This window comes from Buteo buteo, chromosome 23, assembly GCF_964188355.1.
Source record: "Buteo buteo chromosome 23, bButBut1.hap1.1, whole genome shotgun sequence".
Lineage (NCBI taxonomy): Eukaryota > Metazoa > Chordata > Aves > Accipitriformes > Accipitridae > Buteo > Buteo buteo.
This window is the reverse complement of record NC_134193.1, coordinates 5,167,558-5,183,303: the sequence shown is the minus strand read 5'-3', so window position 1 is coordinate 5,183,303 and position 15,746 is coordinate 5,167,558. Positions and strand designations below refer to the sequence as shown.

Below are 15,746 nucleotides of genomic sequence, written 5' to 3'. Positions count from 1 at the left end.
AAAGCACAGGCCCTGTTCCCACTGCAGTTACTCAAGGAGCAGTACAGAGCTCAGATGATGCTCCTCGGTAATGCAGATGTACCCACGATTAGGATTTGACCTTCCTGAAAACATGGAGCCCCAGGCCAGTGCACCAGGACGGCAGAGTTTGGGCAGAGCTGTGGGTTTGGGGCTGCGAAAGATTCATGTAGACAGCAGCAAGGTTTGCATCTGCTCTGCAAACGCTCATGCACGTGATGTTACCCCACAGAGAGCTCCAGAGGGTTTCCTACAAGAGACCTCCACGGGCGTGCAGACCCCATGCACACACGTGGTGGTGCAGGGGCGGAATGGTGGGAGCAGCAGAGAGTTGCTCTTTCCCAGCGCCTCCGTGAGCTCTCCTTGTGATCCTGCTGCAGGAGTTTATTCTTAGTTGGAAGTGCCGGGGCGCACGCCGATGATGCGCCATCAACTGCTTGCTGACTTAGGTAAGCTCCAACCCTCGGTCGGCCGCTCCGGGAGGAAGAGACAGATCTGGGCACATCCAGACTTGGTGGTGGATCAAAGGCAGGTGCTGACACTGGTTCCGGCTGTTCCCTCCACGCCTGTCCTTGCCTGTGGCAATTAATGTATAGCTTTTTGCCGCGTGGGAACTTGGCTCTCGGGAGCAAAAGCAACGCTCTGGTGAGCTGCTTTAAGGAGGGACGATGCAGTCCCAGAGTTGGTGAGAAGCGATGACACTGTCACTGGCAGGGATGCGGGGCTGTGCACAGGATGAGAGAGGCCTTGTGACAAGGCTGTGGCATGGAGCCACCGAGACGGGTGGAGGTGGCCCTTTTCCTCCCTGCCTAGATGTGGCGTGGCATGGCACCTACCTGTCCTGATGCCTGATGAGATATGAGATTGAGCAAATGAAGCTGACAAGGGAGGATGCTGTCTCCCATCAGTGCATTTCCACCCAGCCCATTTCCTTCCCCGCAGATACCAGCGTTTGGCACCCTCCCTGTTCTCGCTCTGCCTGCGGATCGCATGGAGCAACGAGCAGCTTTGCCAGGGTCACCCCGGGAGGCTGCAGCCATTCATACCGTGGCCCCCATGCTCCTTGAAAGACAGAGCCCCAGGCTCCGGTACTGTACGTTGGGAAGGTCTCGCTCCACCAGAAAACCTGTGCACAGTGGAGGGAGCTTGCATCCAAGTGGACCAGCCAGGATGGCACAGGGCCAGACAGGAACCCCAAATCTGCACGGGGCTCTAGGGGACACACCGTGGCTCAGGACAACCCTGCTACATCCCAGCGCAGTGGGAAGGAGGAGGAGAGGTGATGAATTTGACCTGCAGCGCCTGCAGGGCCAGGGCCACCACGGCCATCACCACGAGGGCTGCAGCCACCCATGCCCTCCCTGTGCGTCGGCGAGGCTGCGTGGGACCGGGGCACGGGGCCACCCGGTCACCCTCATGGGCACACAGAGCCACTTTGTCCTGGGGCAGCCGTGCTGCTCCACTGGCACCCACAGAAATGGTCTCTCTCGCCGTCAGGCACAATGAAAAATAACTGTAAAAAAGAAACACTGTAAAAACTGGGGGGGGTGTAGAAGAGCTGTGTGAGCAAATGCTGAAAGCCGCAGGAGTAGGAAACAGATTGTAATCTCCCTAACGAACTGCAGTTAATCAGCATGAGCAACCATGAACTGGGGTTTGATGCAGGGCTTGCTACCAGTGCCTGTTTCCAGAGGGGACTCTTAAGTGATCTGGGGCTCTGCCCCGTACAATAAAGACCCCAAAGTCACAGGGGAATGGGACTGTATTTAAACTGAGGTGCTTGGAAAAACTAACCCCCATGTTGGTGTGGGTTGGTTTTTTATTTTCTGTGCAAGGAGGTTTGCCAGCTGACTTGGCTTTTTTTTTTCTCAGTTTTTCAGGGAGCAGGAGACAGGCCAGGCCAGTGTTACTGAAGAGGGCTGCCACATCCACCGGCTCCCAGTTCAGATGGCCCCTGGGAGTCTTTACTATTGCCTTCTGTAGGCCTTGGACCACTCCTGAAACAGGGAGTCCTGCAGTCCAAGGGCAAAACCTAAATGAAGCCCAGAGCACTGTTACCCTCCTATACAAGCACTTAATTAATCATATAAAGGTGTTGGCCCTCCGAGATGTTACCCCTGTGCTTGCCCTCCCACCCAGAGGGGAGTTCATCGTCTATGGGCAGTTCACCAGCATCTGTGCGTCCCTCTTGGCCCTCCACAGACCAACCCAAAATCCACTGGTGGAGCCCCTTTCCACGGGTGGTGTCTGATTTCTTTTAATGGGCTCTTTTCTATAGTGGGAATCAAAACCCCGCACTGCCGAGGAGGGACATCTGGTGCCTGCAGGGCCACAGATGTGCGGGAAAGGAGGTCTGTGGGCCAGCAGCTCCAAAAGCTTTATTGCTTATTGGCTTCTGCTAACATCTACGTGACTCCAGTGACTAACAACCACCTTCAGGGAATGCACGTGTTAGTTAAGGACACCCTGGCCTTTCTGTGGGGGTGGCAAGAAGGCACCGCTCAGCCTGCCAAGGCTTCCCTGGCAGCTGCTGTTGCAGGGCCATGCACCCAGGGGTGCAGCAGGTGATGCAGAAGGGTTGCTGGTAGAAACCAAGGGGGAACTGCGGCCCTGGGCCACGTGGTCCAGACCCATTGGTGGCTTTTTTTTTTTTTTTAGGCAGGGTGGAAACCAGAGTCTGGGGAGTTGAGTCCAGGTCCCACACCTGGGCAGCCCAGAGGAGACGGCCCTGCTGCCTCCTCCCCAGTTTTGGGCTGTCTGAGCCTCCCGGCAAGTCATGGCTGCAGCCCTTTGAAGAAAATGGGAGCATCTCTGCCTTATATGTAATCACCTATAGGCTCTGTGCTGGTCCCCACTTGTGTCCATCCAGAGATGGCCGTATTGACTGTCCGCTTGGAGGGATGTGCTGGGCCCTGCAGTTTCCTGCTGGGCTCTGCCATCCTGCCGGGCTAGTTGGTGGGCTCTGCGGTCATGGTGTCTGCATCCGTAGACGGCGGCATGTCGCTGTTCCCACCATTGCTCACGTTTTCCTTGCTGTTGTCCCTTGTGGGGCTGCTGCCTTTATCCTCCACTTTCTGCTTGAGTTTGAGGGAGGAATCTCTCCGGGAGAGGATGGGTTGGTAGCCAGTGAAGCCTCCACTGCTCACGTTTGTACGCTTGTCTGGAGATGGACAGAAAAAGAGGATCGTTTACCTTTCAGCTAAGGAAAAGGGTTGCGGGGTCTCTCCTTGCCAGAGGTATTGGGGAATCTTCTCTGAAAGCCCACGGATGCCCCTAAAGAGGGGAAGATGGGTGTGATGGCGTCTCCTACCTCCTGGCCCGATGGGGTGCATCAGTCGGTTCATCTGGACGTTCCAGTGCTTGACGTTGGTGCTGGCCTGTCGCAGCTTCCGCTGGGCCGCCTGGGAGGGGATGGAGGCGAGGGGTGAGCCAGCTGCCCGACAGCCCCTGTCCCAGGACCGTGGGCAGGAGTTTCCCTCCCCTGAGTAAGCCTGGATTGGAGGCTCCCTCTGGGATGGAGACCCAGTTCACCCTCCTCTAGGTCTTCTGCTCCTCCTCCAATCCTCCCCCCTGCGCACACTCCCACTGTCGACATTGCTCTGGACATCAGCGCTGTCCCCCCCGGAGCAGGACATGCTTGTCCCATCTCAGCCACTGAATCACCCTGTGCCTGCATGTGGCACAGCTCAGCAAACCCCCGAGGCAATGCCAGCTTGGTCCCCAAAGCTACTCAGTCCTCCCTAGTGTGGAGGTGACTCAGGGAGGGCTGGGAAGTCCCCCGGGGCTCGCAGCACGAAGAGATGTGGCACCGGTGTGATGCTCACCATGACGTCTTGGTCCACTCGCTGCCTGTTCACTCTCACTTCTTCCAGCTGCTTCTGCGCCTCTTCCAGACACTTGTTCTTGTTCTCCATCTCCTGCTTGAGGACTTGCTTCTCCCGCTGAGTTTTGATGATATATTCCTCTTGCTCCTCCTTCAGCTTCATCAGCTGCTTCAGCTTCTCCTCTTCCTCAGCAAGTAGCCTGTCGACAAAGAGCAAAAGGTGAGGACGTTCCTCTGCCACTTCTTCCACCAGCTTCCTCCATCTCTGCTGGCATACTGGGAAGTCACCAGCACATTCCAGTACCCCAGGGAGCATTGCGTTGCCCTGGGGAGCATGTCCCCATGCCCAGCTGCTGCCCTGGGAGTGGGGCTAGTCGAGGAGGAGCAGGGATGCCCTGGTCCTACCTGGCCTGCGCGTATCTCACGGACTCCTCATCCTGCCGTGCTTTCACCTCCTGCTGCAGGGCCTCCTGGAGACGCTCCTGCATGTCTTCCAGCTCCAAGATGCGCTTGCGCTGACGCTCTGCCTCTGCCTCCTTCAGGACCATCTCTGCCTGCATGGAGGCACGAGCCTGCGGCAGGGAGAGGAGCTATCAGTGTGGGCGGGTGGCAGAGCCACTGCGGCCATCCCCAGGGCCCCCTTATCTCCGCATCCCTGGGTGGATGGGGCCAGACATCTCCCACACCAGGGAGAACCCATGGAGAGAGCTCCAAAGCAAGGTTGTTTCCCTGCTAAGGAGACACACCACATCATTTGGAGTCAGTACTGGCTGCAAGGTCAGAAATGAGCTCCTTGGCCATCCTGGCACTAGCACTTGCCTCTCACCTGCCCCCCAGCTTCATATACCTCGGGGCAGGTTGTCCTCATCTCCTGCTCCTCAAGTATCTCGCGCACGGTGGTGCTGACCCCTCCATCCCTTGTCCCCGGGTCACATACAGCCCCCATGAGCCCAGAGGTGATGAGTGGCAACAGCGTTATTGCAAGAGTGGGATGGGCTCCTAAAAGCTCCTCCAAACTCCCTGAGCTGCCATGGGCAAGGGAAGAGGAAGGAAGCACCCACCCCATGAGTGACGCAGCCCTATTGCAGGACACGCCATGAGGATGCACCTACCTGCTCAGCCTCCCGCAGCTGGATCTCCAGGGTCCTCTGCATCTCCTCGTGCTGCTGCCTCCGCCGCTGCTCCTCCTCCTGCAGGAGTATCTCTGCCTGCCGCTGGGCCTCCTTGAGCAGCTCCAGCTCCTGCAGCTTCCTCTCCTTCTCCTCCTGGAGCTGCTTGAGCCGCTGCGTCTCCTCCTCCTTGGCCGCCTTGCGCTGCTCCCGTTGCTCCCGTTGCTCCCGTCGCTTCTGCTTCAGGTCTTTGTGCAGGGACTTCTTGCCCTCAGCCTGCAGGCGGATGGCCGTCTGGATGGCTGGGGAGGGAAAGGGACAGTCAGTGGGGACACGGTGCGGGGGCACGGGGAAGCTGGGGAGGGGGCGCAGGGGGGACACGGACCTAGCGTCCACTCCTGGCGCTGCCGGGTGTCGGAGGCACTCATCTCGTAGGTGCGGGAGGAGGTCTTCACGCAGAACATGCACCTCTTCCCATCCCGGTCGGGCAGCACCTGCAGAGGGAGGACACTGGATGGCGTTACCCGCCCCGTACCCCACCTTATCCCCACTTTCTTCAGCCGTAGGACTGGCTCTCCCATGCTCATGGATGTGAAACTGTGTATTCTTGGGTTCCCCTTCCTGGGGTCCGAAGGGGATCTCCTGGGTCTCCTGTCCCTGAGCTGAGCGTGGCGCGGGCTGTACCTCCACGCAGCAGTGCTTGTCCAGCGCGATGCTCCCCTTCTTCTCCTTCCGTTCCTCACTCATGTAGTAGGACAGGACACTGGGCTTCAGCGTGAACCACCGCTCTGACCAGTTCCTCCTCAGCTGGCCTTTCTTCCAGAGGTAGCCCTGCGCCCGAGAGACATGGCGATCAATAACAGGGTGGGGGGGCAGGACGGGGTTTGTGCCCCAGGACATGTGGGCTCCTTGCCTGTTTGAGCACATCCTCGATGACCTCCTGGTACACCTCCTCCACGGCCATGCTGACAGCCTCCTGCTCGATGCCTCGCAGGAACCGCCCCGAGTTCACCATGTCCAGGAACTGCCAGACCGTCAGCCCCCCCTGCCCCTGCGGCTCCTGGGAGAGGTAGTCATCCAGCTCGCAGGAGTTCAGCTCCACGTTCATGGCCGTGCAGATCTTCTTCAGCAGGTACTCCACCTGTGGGGATGGAGAACTCAGCGACAAGGGAAAGCGAGAGCTGTCCCTGTCCCACCAACCCATTTTGGAGAGTCCAAGCCCACATCTCTTTCCAGCCTGAGATGGAGGACCCTTATCCCGGAGGTATCACCCCTTATGAGGGTTGATGCTCATGGCTGAGGTGTTCCAGGCAGCAGGCAGGCTCAAGATGTCATTGGGTTAGAGGTTCACCACTACTGTGAGGTTTTTCCTTTCAACCACAAGGCTGAGATGTTTTTGGCTTCTTTGTCTGCAGAGTGAGAAAACTGTGCAGAAGTCAAGGGCCTGAGGGAGAACAGACCAACGCTGCTGTGCCCCAACACCCAGCCTGCAAGGCAGGTGTCTCACACCATGGCCCTGACCTCAGCACCGCTCTGGTTTGCAGCTGGCATCCTAAAAACACTGGGGAGGAGCAGGGGAAGAGGTCCCTATGAAGGAGATGAGCGTCATTTTGAAACTGTAAATAAATTGCTTTAAAAAAGAGCTAAAATGGTTGACATGATGTCGGGAAGACTTATTCCAGCTCAAGTTGTGGTGCCAGCTCTCCTCTACCCACGATCTAGGCACCAAGGAGGGTGGGTGACTGCAGAGAGCCACGCAGAAAGGTGAAACACAGCAGAGTCCCCGCACCTAGCTGGACTTTTTCACATCACCTAATTAGGAGAAGGGCAAGAATTTAATGTCGTTTATTTTTTCTTTTTTTCTTTTTTTTTTCAAGCTTAGCCCAATAAGCAGAAACATGATTCAGTTTGTCATGGTCTGGGGAACAGGAAACATCTCTCCTGGGGAGCAGGAAGTGCGGTTGCCCTCCTACATCTGCGCAGCACTGCGCTGCTTGTCTTTTTTTTGCCTTTTTTTTTTTTTTTTTTTTGGCTTTTCTGCTGATCTCAGGAGGTTGATGGTGTAGAAGCAGACGGCAGCTGTTTGCCCAGCTGAGCTCCTTCTGGCGAGGCTGCTTCACTTCTGAGCTCATCCCTCCTCCCCAGATCTGCCTACCTTCTCATGGGGGTTTGATCTGACCCCCGGAGAAGGGAAAACCTCCCCCTCCAAATGCTGGGTGGAATTTGGAGATTTGGAGATTACTGCCAGCAGCTTTGCTGCACCCGGGTACCTTGCTCTTAACTCTCCAGATGCTGGGCAGTGGGTGAGTGCCTGATGGCAGCGGGCATGGAGAGGGACAACTGGGTCTGCTCTGCCACTGCCTTCACGGTGGCACTGGCTGTAAAACAGCCCAAGAGATACAGCCCCATCCAGCCTGATGGCGATTTCACAGGGAGCAACCTCCCATTGCACCAAACTTTAAGGGTCTCTTATCGTCTTCTCCTTCTCTCCCTTGAAAATCAGGAGGAGTCCTCCAACACCATGTTCTACTCAACCCTTGGGTGAGATGCAAGGGCTTTAGGCAAGGGACCAGCTCCAGGAAGAGCTGAGCTGTCGATGCTCCTTGGTTGGGGCTCTGAGAACTGGCATGTTCATTTCACAGCAGGCAAAAGAACTCGTTGGCGTAGGCTTGGACCATGGAAGAGCAATATGGACCAGCCCACACCTCATCCTCCAAGACATCTGTATGTGAGACGCTTCAGCATTTTGGAGGGGTCTTCCCAGCTCCTCCCAAGTCACCCCCTTCTCCCTGGGCAGCAGGGGTGGCCGTGAGCATACAAGGGGGTGCCCAGGGCAGACAGCCCCCTCCTCCCACCCCTGGCCTGCGCTCTGTCACATGCTGGAGCACCACATCTTGCAGGATGTGGTGGGACATGCCAGGAAGCGATAGCGGGATGTGTCATCCCCAAACGGGGCTCTGCCAGCACACAGAGCCCTGGGAGGACGGGGATGGCGGGGGGAGAGGCAGGTCCTACCTCGTCTGGCACCATGACGAGAGGGTATTTGTCTTCAGACAGAAAGTTGAAGAGACACCAGAGCTTGAAGGCATCTTGGTGGGATATAATGCTATTCCCGTTCCGGTCGGGCTTGTAATTCTTTTTCGCTGTCAGGGTCCAGCAGAGCTCATCAAAGTTTTCTTTGACAAAAGCACCTTCCTCCACCTGCAGGCAGAAGTCAGGGGGGTGAGCGTGGTGCTGCAGGGCTACGGAGGGGGTTTCTGGGAAGGGAAGCACTGGAGGGGAGAAACCCTCACACCTGAAATCTCTTGTCCCTGCCAGTGAGAAGCACGTGGTGATTGATACGTGGGACCCACAACTAGAGTGTAAGTGGGCACTGACCTACGATGCCAGAGTACACATCACCCACACAGGTCCCTTAGGCAAGCAAGGTGTCCCGGCCCGGAGAGAAGACGCTACGGGACCACTGCAGCACCTGGGCAGTGTGGCACGGCCACGGTGGCTCAGCCATGTCCTGCCGGGCTTTGGAGCACCAGCAGGAACCCCGTGGTGAAGCACACGCAGCGTTGTGGTGATGCTCTCCCAAGCCCACCTTCCCAGTGCCTCCCTGGCTTTGGGTCATTCTCGTTATCCCATTTGACCATAAAGAGGCACTGAGGCTCAGCGAAGGGAAGTGATGTCCCACAGGCAGGTAGCAGTGGAGGTAGGAATGACACCTCCATCAGCCTCAGCCCCGCTGCCTGTCCATGAACTTCTGTGACCACTTGCCCGGCAGCGTGAGACGCTTCATGCGGCAGTTTCGGTGCGGCATTGGTGAACTGCGATGGGGACCAAAGGAGCCTGGCTGCATCTGGCTCCTCCATCCCAGCTGTGTGAGCTGCACGTGGCCAGCATGAGGGCAAACTGCAGCCTGCAGCAGCAGAGCTGGAGAAAAACCTTTGGGTGGTGGAAAGCCCTTCTTACTAGGAAAACCCACTTCCCCTTCCCAGGCTGCCTCTGGGATTTTATCAGCCATGGCGAAAACAGAAAGGGGTTTAAAGGTCATTTCCCAAAGAACCACATGGGAAACGAAGCATTTTGGCTGCTCTGTGATGGGGAGATTGGGCTGCGCTAACCTGGGGCGGCTGCCTGCCCTGGGGGCAGAGGGTGCTGGGGAAGGGTCTGGCCTTGCTCGCTGCAGACCAGATCCCCGCAGCTGAGATCAGCATCCCTGGACCAGGCTGGGCAGCTTCTGACCAGCTCAGGGCAAGGCAAGGACCGGCACGGAGACTGGCACAGAGCACCGCACACCGGGGAGAGGCACACCTCGGCCCTGGGAAAGCGGCAGGGGAGGGAAGGGTTACTGCACCCAGGTCTGGGCCCCCCCTTCTTTCGAGCACACAGTGGAAGAAAGTTGTCAGTCATTTTTCCTCTCCTCACATGCCTGGAGGAAACAAGCACCCAGCCGCAAAGTCTCGCTGTGCCAAACAAAGGTGCCTTTGAGCCACGCAGAAAAAAAAGGGAGAAAGCCCCTGCCCACCCCAAGCTCTGGTCCTGCCCCGGCACCTCGTCCTCCTCCCTCTCCTCTTCTTTGCCAAATGATGTCACACCTCAAATTTGAACAGGGGTGAAGAGGAAAAAGGGGCTCATTTCTCTCTCTGAGCTCTTTAGGAAATGTGGGCAGAGATGCACCTCCATCCAGAGCCTTAAAAGAAAAGGCTGACTTCATTCTTGCCAAGGAGGTGTTGGGTATTAAACATTTCTCACTCATTTTGGCATTCACCTGAGTGCTCCCCAACCCTCTGTATCCTTTTTCCACCCATCAAGGCATGGGATCTCCAAGAGCAGAGGGGAGTGGAGCCGTGGGGCTGCTACGGGATGCAGGAGCAGACCAGGCACCGTGGTGTCCCCACCTGAGACGCAGCAGGTCAGGGGGATGCCCAAGGGGCTCACCTTATCCAGGATGTACTTGTTGAGGTACGGCATGTAACCCTGGCTGGACACCGGCCCGTCGTCATCGTCACGGAAATGCTCTTCCAGCGCCACGGGATCGTGGGGGATGCACAGCACCGTGTACAGGTTGTGAGACAGCACCTGGCCGAGTACAAGGGACGGGGAGAAGGTAAACAACTTCCAACCCTGTCCCGGCACATCCCCACGGTGCCACCCACCCACCCGCGGACTGTGCCCCTCCCTACAGCCACAGCATCGAGACATGGTTTGGATTTGGCAGAAGGACAGGGGAATATTCCCGCATTTAAACCTTAGAGAATCATTTAGAAACAGGGAAGAAGTGAGGATTTTTCCACATTCATTTCTTTTCCTTCTTGGCACATGGGGAACTTTTTTTTTTTTTTTTAAAAAAGGGCTGTTTCAAACATTAGAGAACGAACAGGACATGCTTTGATCTAGAAAAGATGATAAGCCACCCCAAGTCATGCCGTTTGGCAGCTGCCCTTAGCAATTTCTTGAAAACATAACTAACGACGGCGCCCAGCCTGGCAGCGGTTGTTTTCTGCCAATGGGGCACAGAAAGACGCAAAGATGAAAATAAGAAAAGACTTATAAGAAACTAAGAAAAGGTTTTGTCTGGCATGGAAGCAGACAACAGAGATCGGGAGACACCATCTCTAGAAGCAGTCTGCAAGCGTCACCAACCAGCCCATTTTTGTTCAAATCCCCCAAAACAAAGCATGTTTTGAAGCTCCCAAATTTCCCACATGCTGGAAAGCCCACGCCGCTGCTGGGCCAGTGGCCAGAGGCCAGAGCAAGGCTGTCCATGACCACCACCGGCATCTCCGGCTCACGATGCCGGCCAGGCCGTTGTCTCCTCGTCTTCACCTCCCAGCAAGCAGGAGATGGTCAAATGAGCATCCCAAACTGATGCCGTCCCATTGCACCAGGGTTTGCAGAGATGGCTTGTAGGGTCTGCAGATGCAGTTTGCCAAGGTTTCAAGAGAGGGGCTGGAGGAGATGGTGTGCAGCATCTCTGCTCCTCTCCGTGCAGGGCTGGAAATTTCCTCCCAGCAGGAGAGGAGCCGCTGGAGGCGATGCTGGCTGCTGCAGCTGGAGATGGTTCTTGCCTAACCAGATTTTCTTTCTGTTTTTCACCCTCGGGACCGATATTATCAGCAGGACTCCACCCTGTGCTCAAACACCGAGCGGGCTGTAGCCCTAAGCGCTGCTGCTATGGCTGCGCTTCTTGGGGTTCAGTGCAGCCCCAGGGTCTGCACACGGGTGGAGAGGGATGGAAACACCCTGGGCATCCTCCGGGATGGCTAACAAATCTATCAGGATGGATGGACCGTTTGGGAATTGCATCTTGTTCCCTGTTTCCAATGTGGGGCCTCGTCCCCATCCCTCGCACCTCCTCTCACAGCACCCCAAAAAGCCCTTGGAGGTCTTGTGTGTGCCCCTGGCTGTGGCTGGCACCCCGAGCCCCTCCATCCACCCCGGCACGCTGTGAACCAGAGCCCCACTGCTCGCCGGAGCGGTCACCTACAAAATGAAAGTGGGTCAGAGTGGAGAGGAAAGCCCCGGGCAGGTCGATGGCAGGGTGCGTGGGGCTGGGGCTGCCCCAACCCCACGGAGAGAGGAGAGGTGGGAACCCCCCCACCCCGGGCTCTGAAACAAGGGATGGGGAGTGAAATAACCAGGGGGGGAGAGAAGGGATGCTCTGAAAGTGATTTGGTGACAAAACCTTTCCCCTGAGGTGTGCAGGGGATGGCCAGGGCAGGGGCAGAGGTCTGCCCGACACCCCTGAGCATCCCAAAATCCCTCCGAGCACCAGCCCTAATGCTGTTCTCCACCCTCTCCCCTCCTCTCCTGCCCCCACTCCCACTGCTCTGCAGCCACCCACAGCTGCTGCCAACGCCAGCCGGAGCTGGGGGTGGAATATTTAACAGGGCTGGAGAATGGCAGCCCCTCTTCTTCTCCCCCGTGGGAGATGCCGGGGGCGATGCCAGGGCTGGGGGTGACCTTTTGGGCTGGAGCCTGGCTCCCTGTGTTAAACACAAACCCCTCTGGCCCTGGCGGGTGGGAGCAGGGGGATCGGGGCTCCTGCACCACGCAGGGAGTGTTGTTGCTTCCTCAGTTTCCCCATGTGCAAGCAGACCGGCCCTGCTGAGAAAATCAAAGCTTCCCCAGAGCTGGGGATGCAGGGAGTTCTGTCCCAGGGGATCCCCAGCGCTGGGAGCCTTTGCCAGTGGCAAAGGTCCCTTGAGCTGCCCGTTTTCTGCAGCGAGGAGGACACGAGGGGGGACAGCTGCCTCGCCACCCCCTCAGCCAGGACCCCTTGGCTCAAGCCCAGCCCCAGGTCCATCAGCTCCTGACATCAGGGAAGGCTTTCCCTGCTGTTTGAACGGAGGAGCTGCTCTCAGACCTGTTATTGGCCAAACTGGGACCCACTGGTCTGTGCCAAGAGCCTTTTGTGCATATAACAAGCAGAGGAGCTTTCAGTTCAAGGCAGGCACCTCCCTCCTGCCCCCGGGGGGGTCCATAACCAGGCTGTGCTGTGCTAACCCACCCCCTGCCCAAGGCACCAGTTAGACCCAGAGACCTGCACGGGCTATGGGCTCTTTCTCAAAAAGCGAGCAAGAGCCACCTCCCCTGCCATGTGCACCCGGAGTCTGCAAACCCATGCAGTGGCTGGGGGATCCCAATGCCCCCTGACATGCAGCCCTCGCTGCCCCCCTGCCTCCTCCTCTCCACTCCCCAAGGGCTTTGCTGTAGGAGGCAGCCTCAGGAGACCAAGTTCTTGGACCGCTCAGCAAACTGCTCCTCTCCAGAAGGGGGACAGGAGCGGAGCAGAGGTGCCAAAAAGCACCAGGATGGTGCTCAGTGGCTCCCACCCGCCTGCCCCAGCCGGGCTCAGCTGCCCAAAAGGGCTCAGCTCTGCCCTGCCTGCGGCAGCCGCATCCCACATCCCAGCCAGCATTCACAGAGACGGGGAGTAGCTCCCCCAGCTCAGCCAGGGAGGATGTGACGGCACGGAGAGGATAAAAGCTCATCCAAGAGCAGGGCTGGTACGTGCCCACGCTGGGAACAGAACTACCCGACATCTCTTGACGTGTAGCACTCAACCACAAGACTCTCTTTCCTTCCTGTGCAGATACACACCTACACTCACATATACATATGCACATGGTTGCTTGCATAGGAGCGTCCATGCAAAGAACTCAACTACTGAACCCAGCAGCTTCCCACAGCTTTGCCATCATGCTTTGAAACGCTGCTGAATGAAATAAATTGAAACGCTGCTTTACATCTGGCTGGAGAGAGGTCAGAGGAGTTGAGCACCCAGCTCCCACCGGCATGCTGCTCGTCTACCAGCAAAATCCCACCCCAGCTCCTGGAGCTGGTTTTATTTCTGTAGGTGCAAATGCTGTGAACACCGGCATTTCTCCTATCTTTGTTCAAGACCCTTCTTGCAGCAACATGCCTGGGTGAAGGAACAGAGTGCAGCCCAGCTCGCACAACCCGGGAGGAGTTTGGAGAGGGCATGGCCACCATGGCTGTAACATGTTATTGCTCAAATCTGCGAGACCCTGGATTTTTTCTGCACTGAACAAGCAGAAACACCGCTGCTGGCTTGTGTAGGCTGGGGCAAACCTGAGCCAGTGTTTGGCAGCAATGGGGGATGGAAACGAGCTCTCCCCAGCCTCGAGGCGGGTGGAAAGTTATCCAGAATTGAGCTTCGTTGTGCAATGGCGCAGCCTGACCTGCTGCCGTCCCGTCCCATCGCTGAAGGTGGGTGGAAAAACAGCGAGCGGCAAATGTCCCTTCCCCTCTGAAATGTCACCCCGGGCAGAGCCACTGCCACCGGCCCCAGCATCCCCACAGCCCCTGCACGAGGGTTTGCAGCTCTTCCAGCGCCCCTGCACAAACTCTCTAGGAAATTGCCGTTAAAATTAGGGTCTCTGTGGCCTCAGCATCTTCACCGGTGATAAAGATCTTGCAAGACGAGCGCTGCACATGTTCAGCGCTTTTGGGGCTGGCAGCACGCCTGGGCTGGGTGCAGGACCCGGGGCCTGGGTGCAGGGGATGCTGCGAGGGGAGCACAGCAGCCCTTCTTTGGGATTAGTAAGGGGAATTAGGCTCTGGCCTACTTTGGGATTTTCCTTAATTCCTTCAGATATTTCTACAGTTTTAAGTAGGCGAGCGTGGCTCACAGGGCTTACGTGCAACGAATTTCTGGGGAGCAGCCGAAGGCTCTCGGCTGCAAAGGCAGCGGCTGATCAGGAGAAGCCCGGCTCCTGCTACTTCTCCTCCAGACCCTTGCAAAAGAACCCTCTTGATTTTTGGGCAAAACATGCCCCCTCTGCCAAGCCCAGCACCTTCCCTGCAGTCTGTCCCGGGGGAAGCCCTATAAAGCAGAGGGAATAGAGGAAAAGAAGTTTCTTCACAGCATTTCACAACTGATTTTGCAGACTCGCAGCAGCTGCCAAGTCCTGACGCAACAGCTCCCTGTGTTTTGCATGTTTCTAGCTCAGGTCTTTCCTCTGCATCGCAGCCCCCTGCTCCAACCGGCATTTCCAACCCTAGCACCAGCCTAAGAACCACAATGGGGCATTTACACGCCAACAAAAAAGGAGTCCCATCATTTGTAAAGGGAAAAAATACAAAATAAGAACCAATAATTATTGTCAAAGCCAAGGTACAACCTGGCGGATTTGACCAGACCCTGTCCCAGAGGGAGACAAAAAAGCTTTTAAAGCCACAATGGTTTTGATGAACGGCTGAACATAGGGGCTTTCTACAAAGCTGCTGAGGAGGTGGGGGAGAGGGGAAAGTAGAGATTTTTTTAACAGTGCTGTGTTATTTCTGGCCAGACCGCCAAGGAGTTTTAGTTTAAAAATGGTCTGCCTTTACCTACAGACCCGCTGGCTGAACAGGAAGCAGAAACGCGGGTGCTCTGGCAATCAAGAAAATATAAACTGAGTTTGGGCTGCTAGTTGGGCATAAAAAAGCATAAGAAACTGAAAACTAAAAATTAGATTTCTCCGCATTTTCACCTAGAAAATACATTTCAGCATTAACTCCCCCCACCTTTTTTTTTTTTTTAGAGGCAGATGAGGCAGAGACAGAGAACTTCACTAAAACCTGCGTGGAGGCAACAGCAAGATCTTATTAATCTTAATAGTTAATAATTCCTCCGTGGAAACCCAGGGGGATGCAAAGCATCCCTGGACCCGCTCTGTCCCTCGCAGCCCACCCGCCAGCCCTACGCCGGGGCCGTCCGAGCCTCCCTGGGGACTCACTTTGAGCTGGGATTTGGAAACCTTGCCGCTCTTCTCCACGTCCAGGGCGGTGAAGGCATACCAGATGGACTTCAGCAGCTCCGCTCGCAGGTCCATGGCTACAGGCGGCGATGGCAGAGGAGGTTCTGTCAAGGCCGGGGATCCGGTTCCAGGAAACCGCCTGCCTCGACAGCCTTGGGCGGCGGGGGACGCACGAAGCAGGAGCGCCATCTGCTTGGGTGCACCCCGGAGAAGCCCACGGTCCCCATCTCGGCCCCGCGGTCCCGTGGGCTGCAGGTCTTTTCCCCCTGCCCCGCCACTGACAGATCCCCCGCGCCCAGGGAAGCAACAACCCAGGGCTCACCGGAGCACAAACAGGACAGGGACTCGTAACCCTTTGCTAGCTCAGCCTAGAGATCAAAAGCTTTTTCGGCATCTGCGTTCTGCGGAGAGAAATCCCCTCCCTGACTCAAATAGCAGCTTCCTCTTCTGGGATTTAAATGAAGAGCTTCCCCTCGCAGCAAAAGCACGGGCTGTGCCTTTTGGACAGGCTCCAGCCCTGCTTGTTTTGGGATCAGTCGC

At 56.8% G+C, this 15,746-nt stretch overlaps 1 protein-coding gene across 1 annotated transcript; it reads right to left on the bottom strand.

Moving 5' to 3' along the window:
• Nucleotides 1–1,611: 1,611 nt before the first annotated feature.
• DEF6 (DEF6 guanine nucleotide exchange factor) lies at nt 1,612–15,680 on the bottom strand. The gene is made up of 11 exons (XM_075055203.1): nt 15,186–15,680; nt 9,880–10,020; nt 7,966–8,151; nt 5,864–6,091; nt 5,635–5,781; nt 5,336–5,444; nt 4,954–5,252; nt 4,247–4,413; nt 3,843–4,041; nt 3,329–3,419; nt 1,612–3,178 (listed from the first exon to the last, which is right to left on the bottom strand). Exons 1-11 carry the CDS (start codon nt 15,393–15,395, stop codon nt 2,967–2,969), a joined length of 1,989 nt encoding a protein of 662 aa, XP_074911304.1. The 5' UTR covers nt 15,396–15,680; the 3' UTR covers nt 1,612–2,966.
• Nucleotides 15,681–15,746: the final 66 nt, after the last annotated feature.

Excerpts from the sequence above, each read along its gene's own strand:
- DEF6 (XM_075055203.1), bottom strand. The coding sequence starts at position 15,395 with ATGGCGCTCCTGCTTCGTGCGTCCCCCGCCGCCCAAGGCTGTCGAGGC. Across the intron at positions 8,152-9,879 it reads ACAAGTACATCCTGGATAAG|GTGGAGGAAGGTGCTTTTGT; the intron begins GTGAGCCCCTTG and ends TTCTGCCTGCAG. Across the intron at positions 6,092-7,965 it reads TCGTCATGGTGCCAGACGAG|GTGGAGTACCTGCTGAAGAA; the intron begins GTAGGACCTGCC and ends CCATCCCCACAG.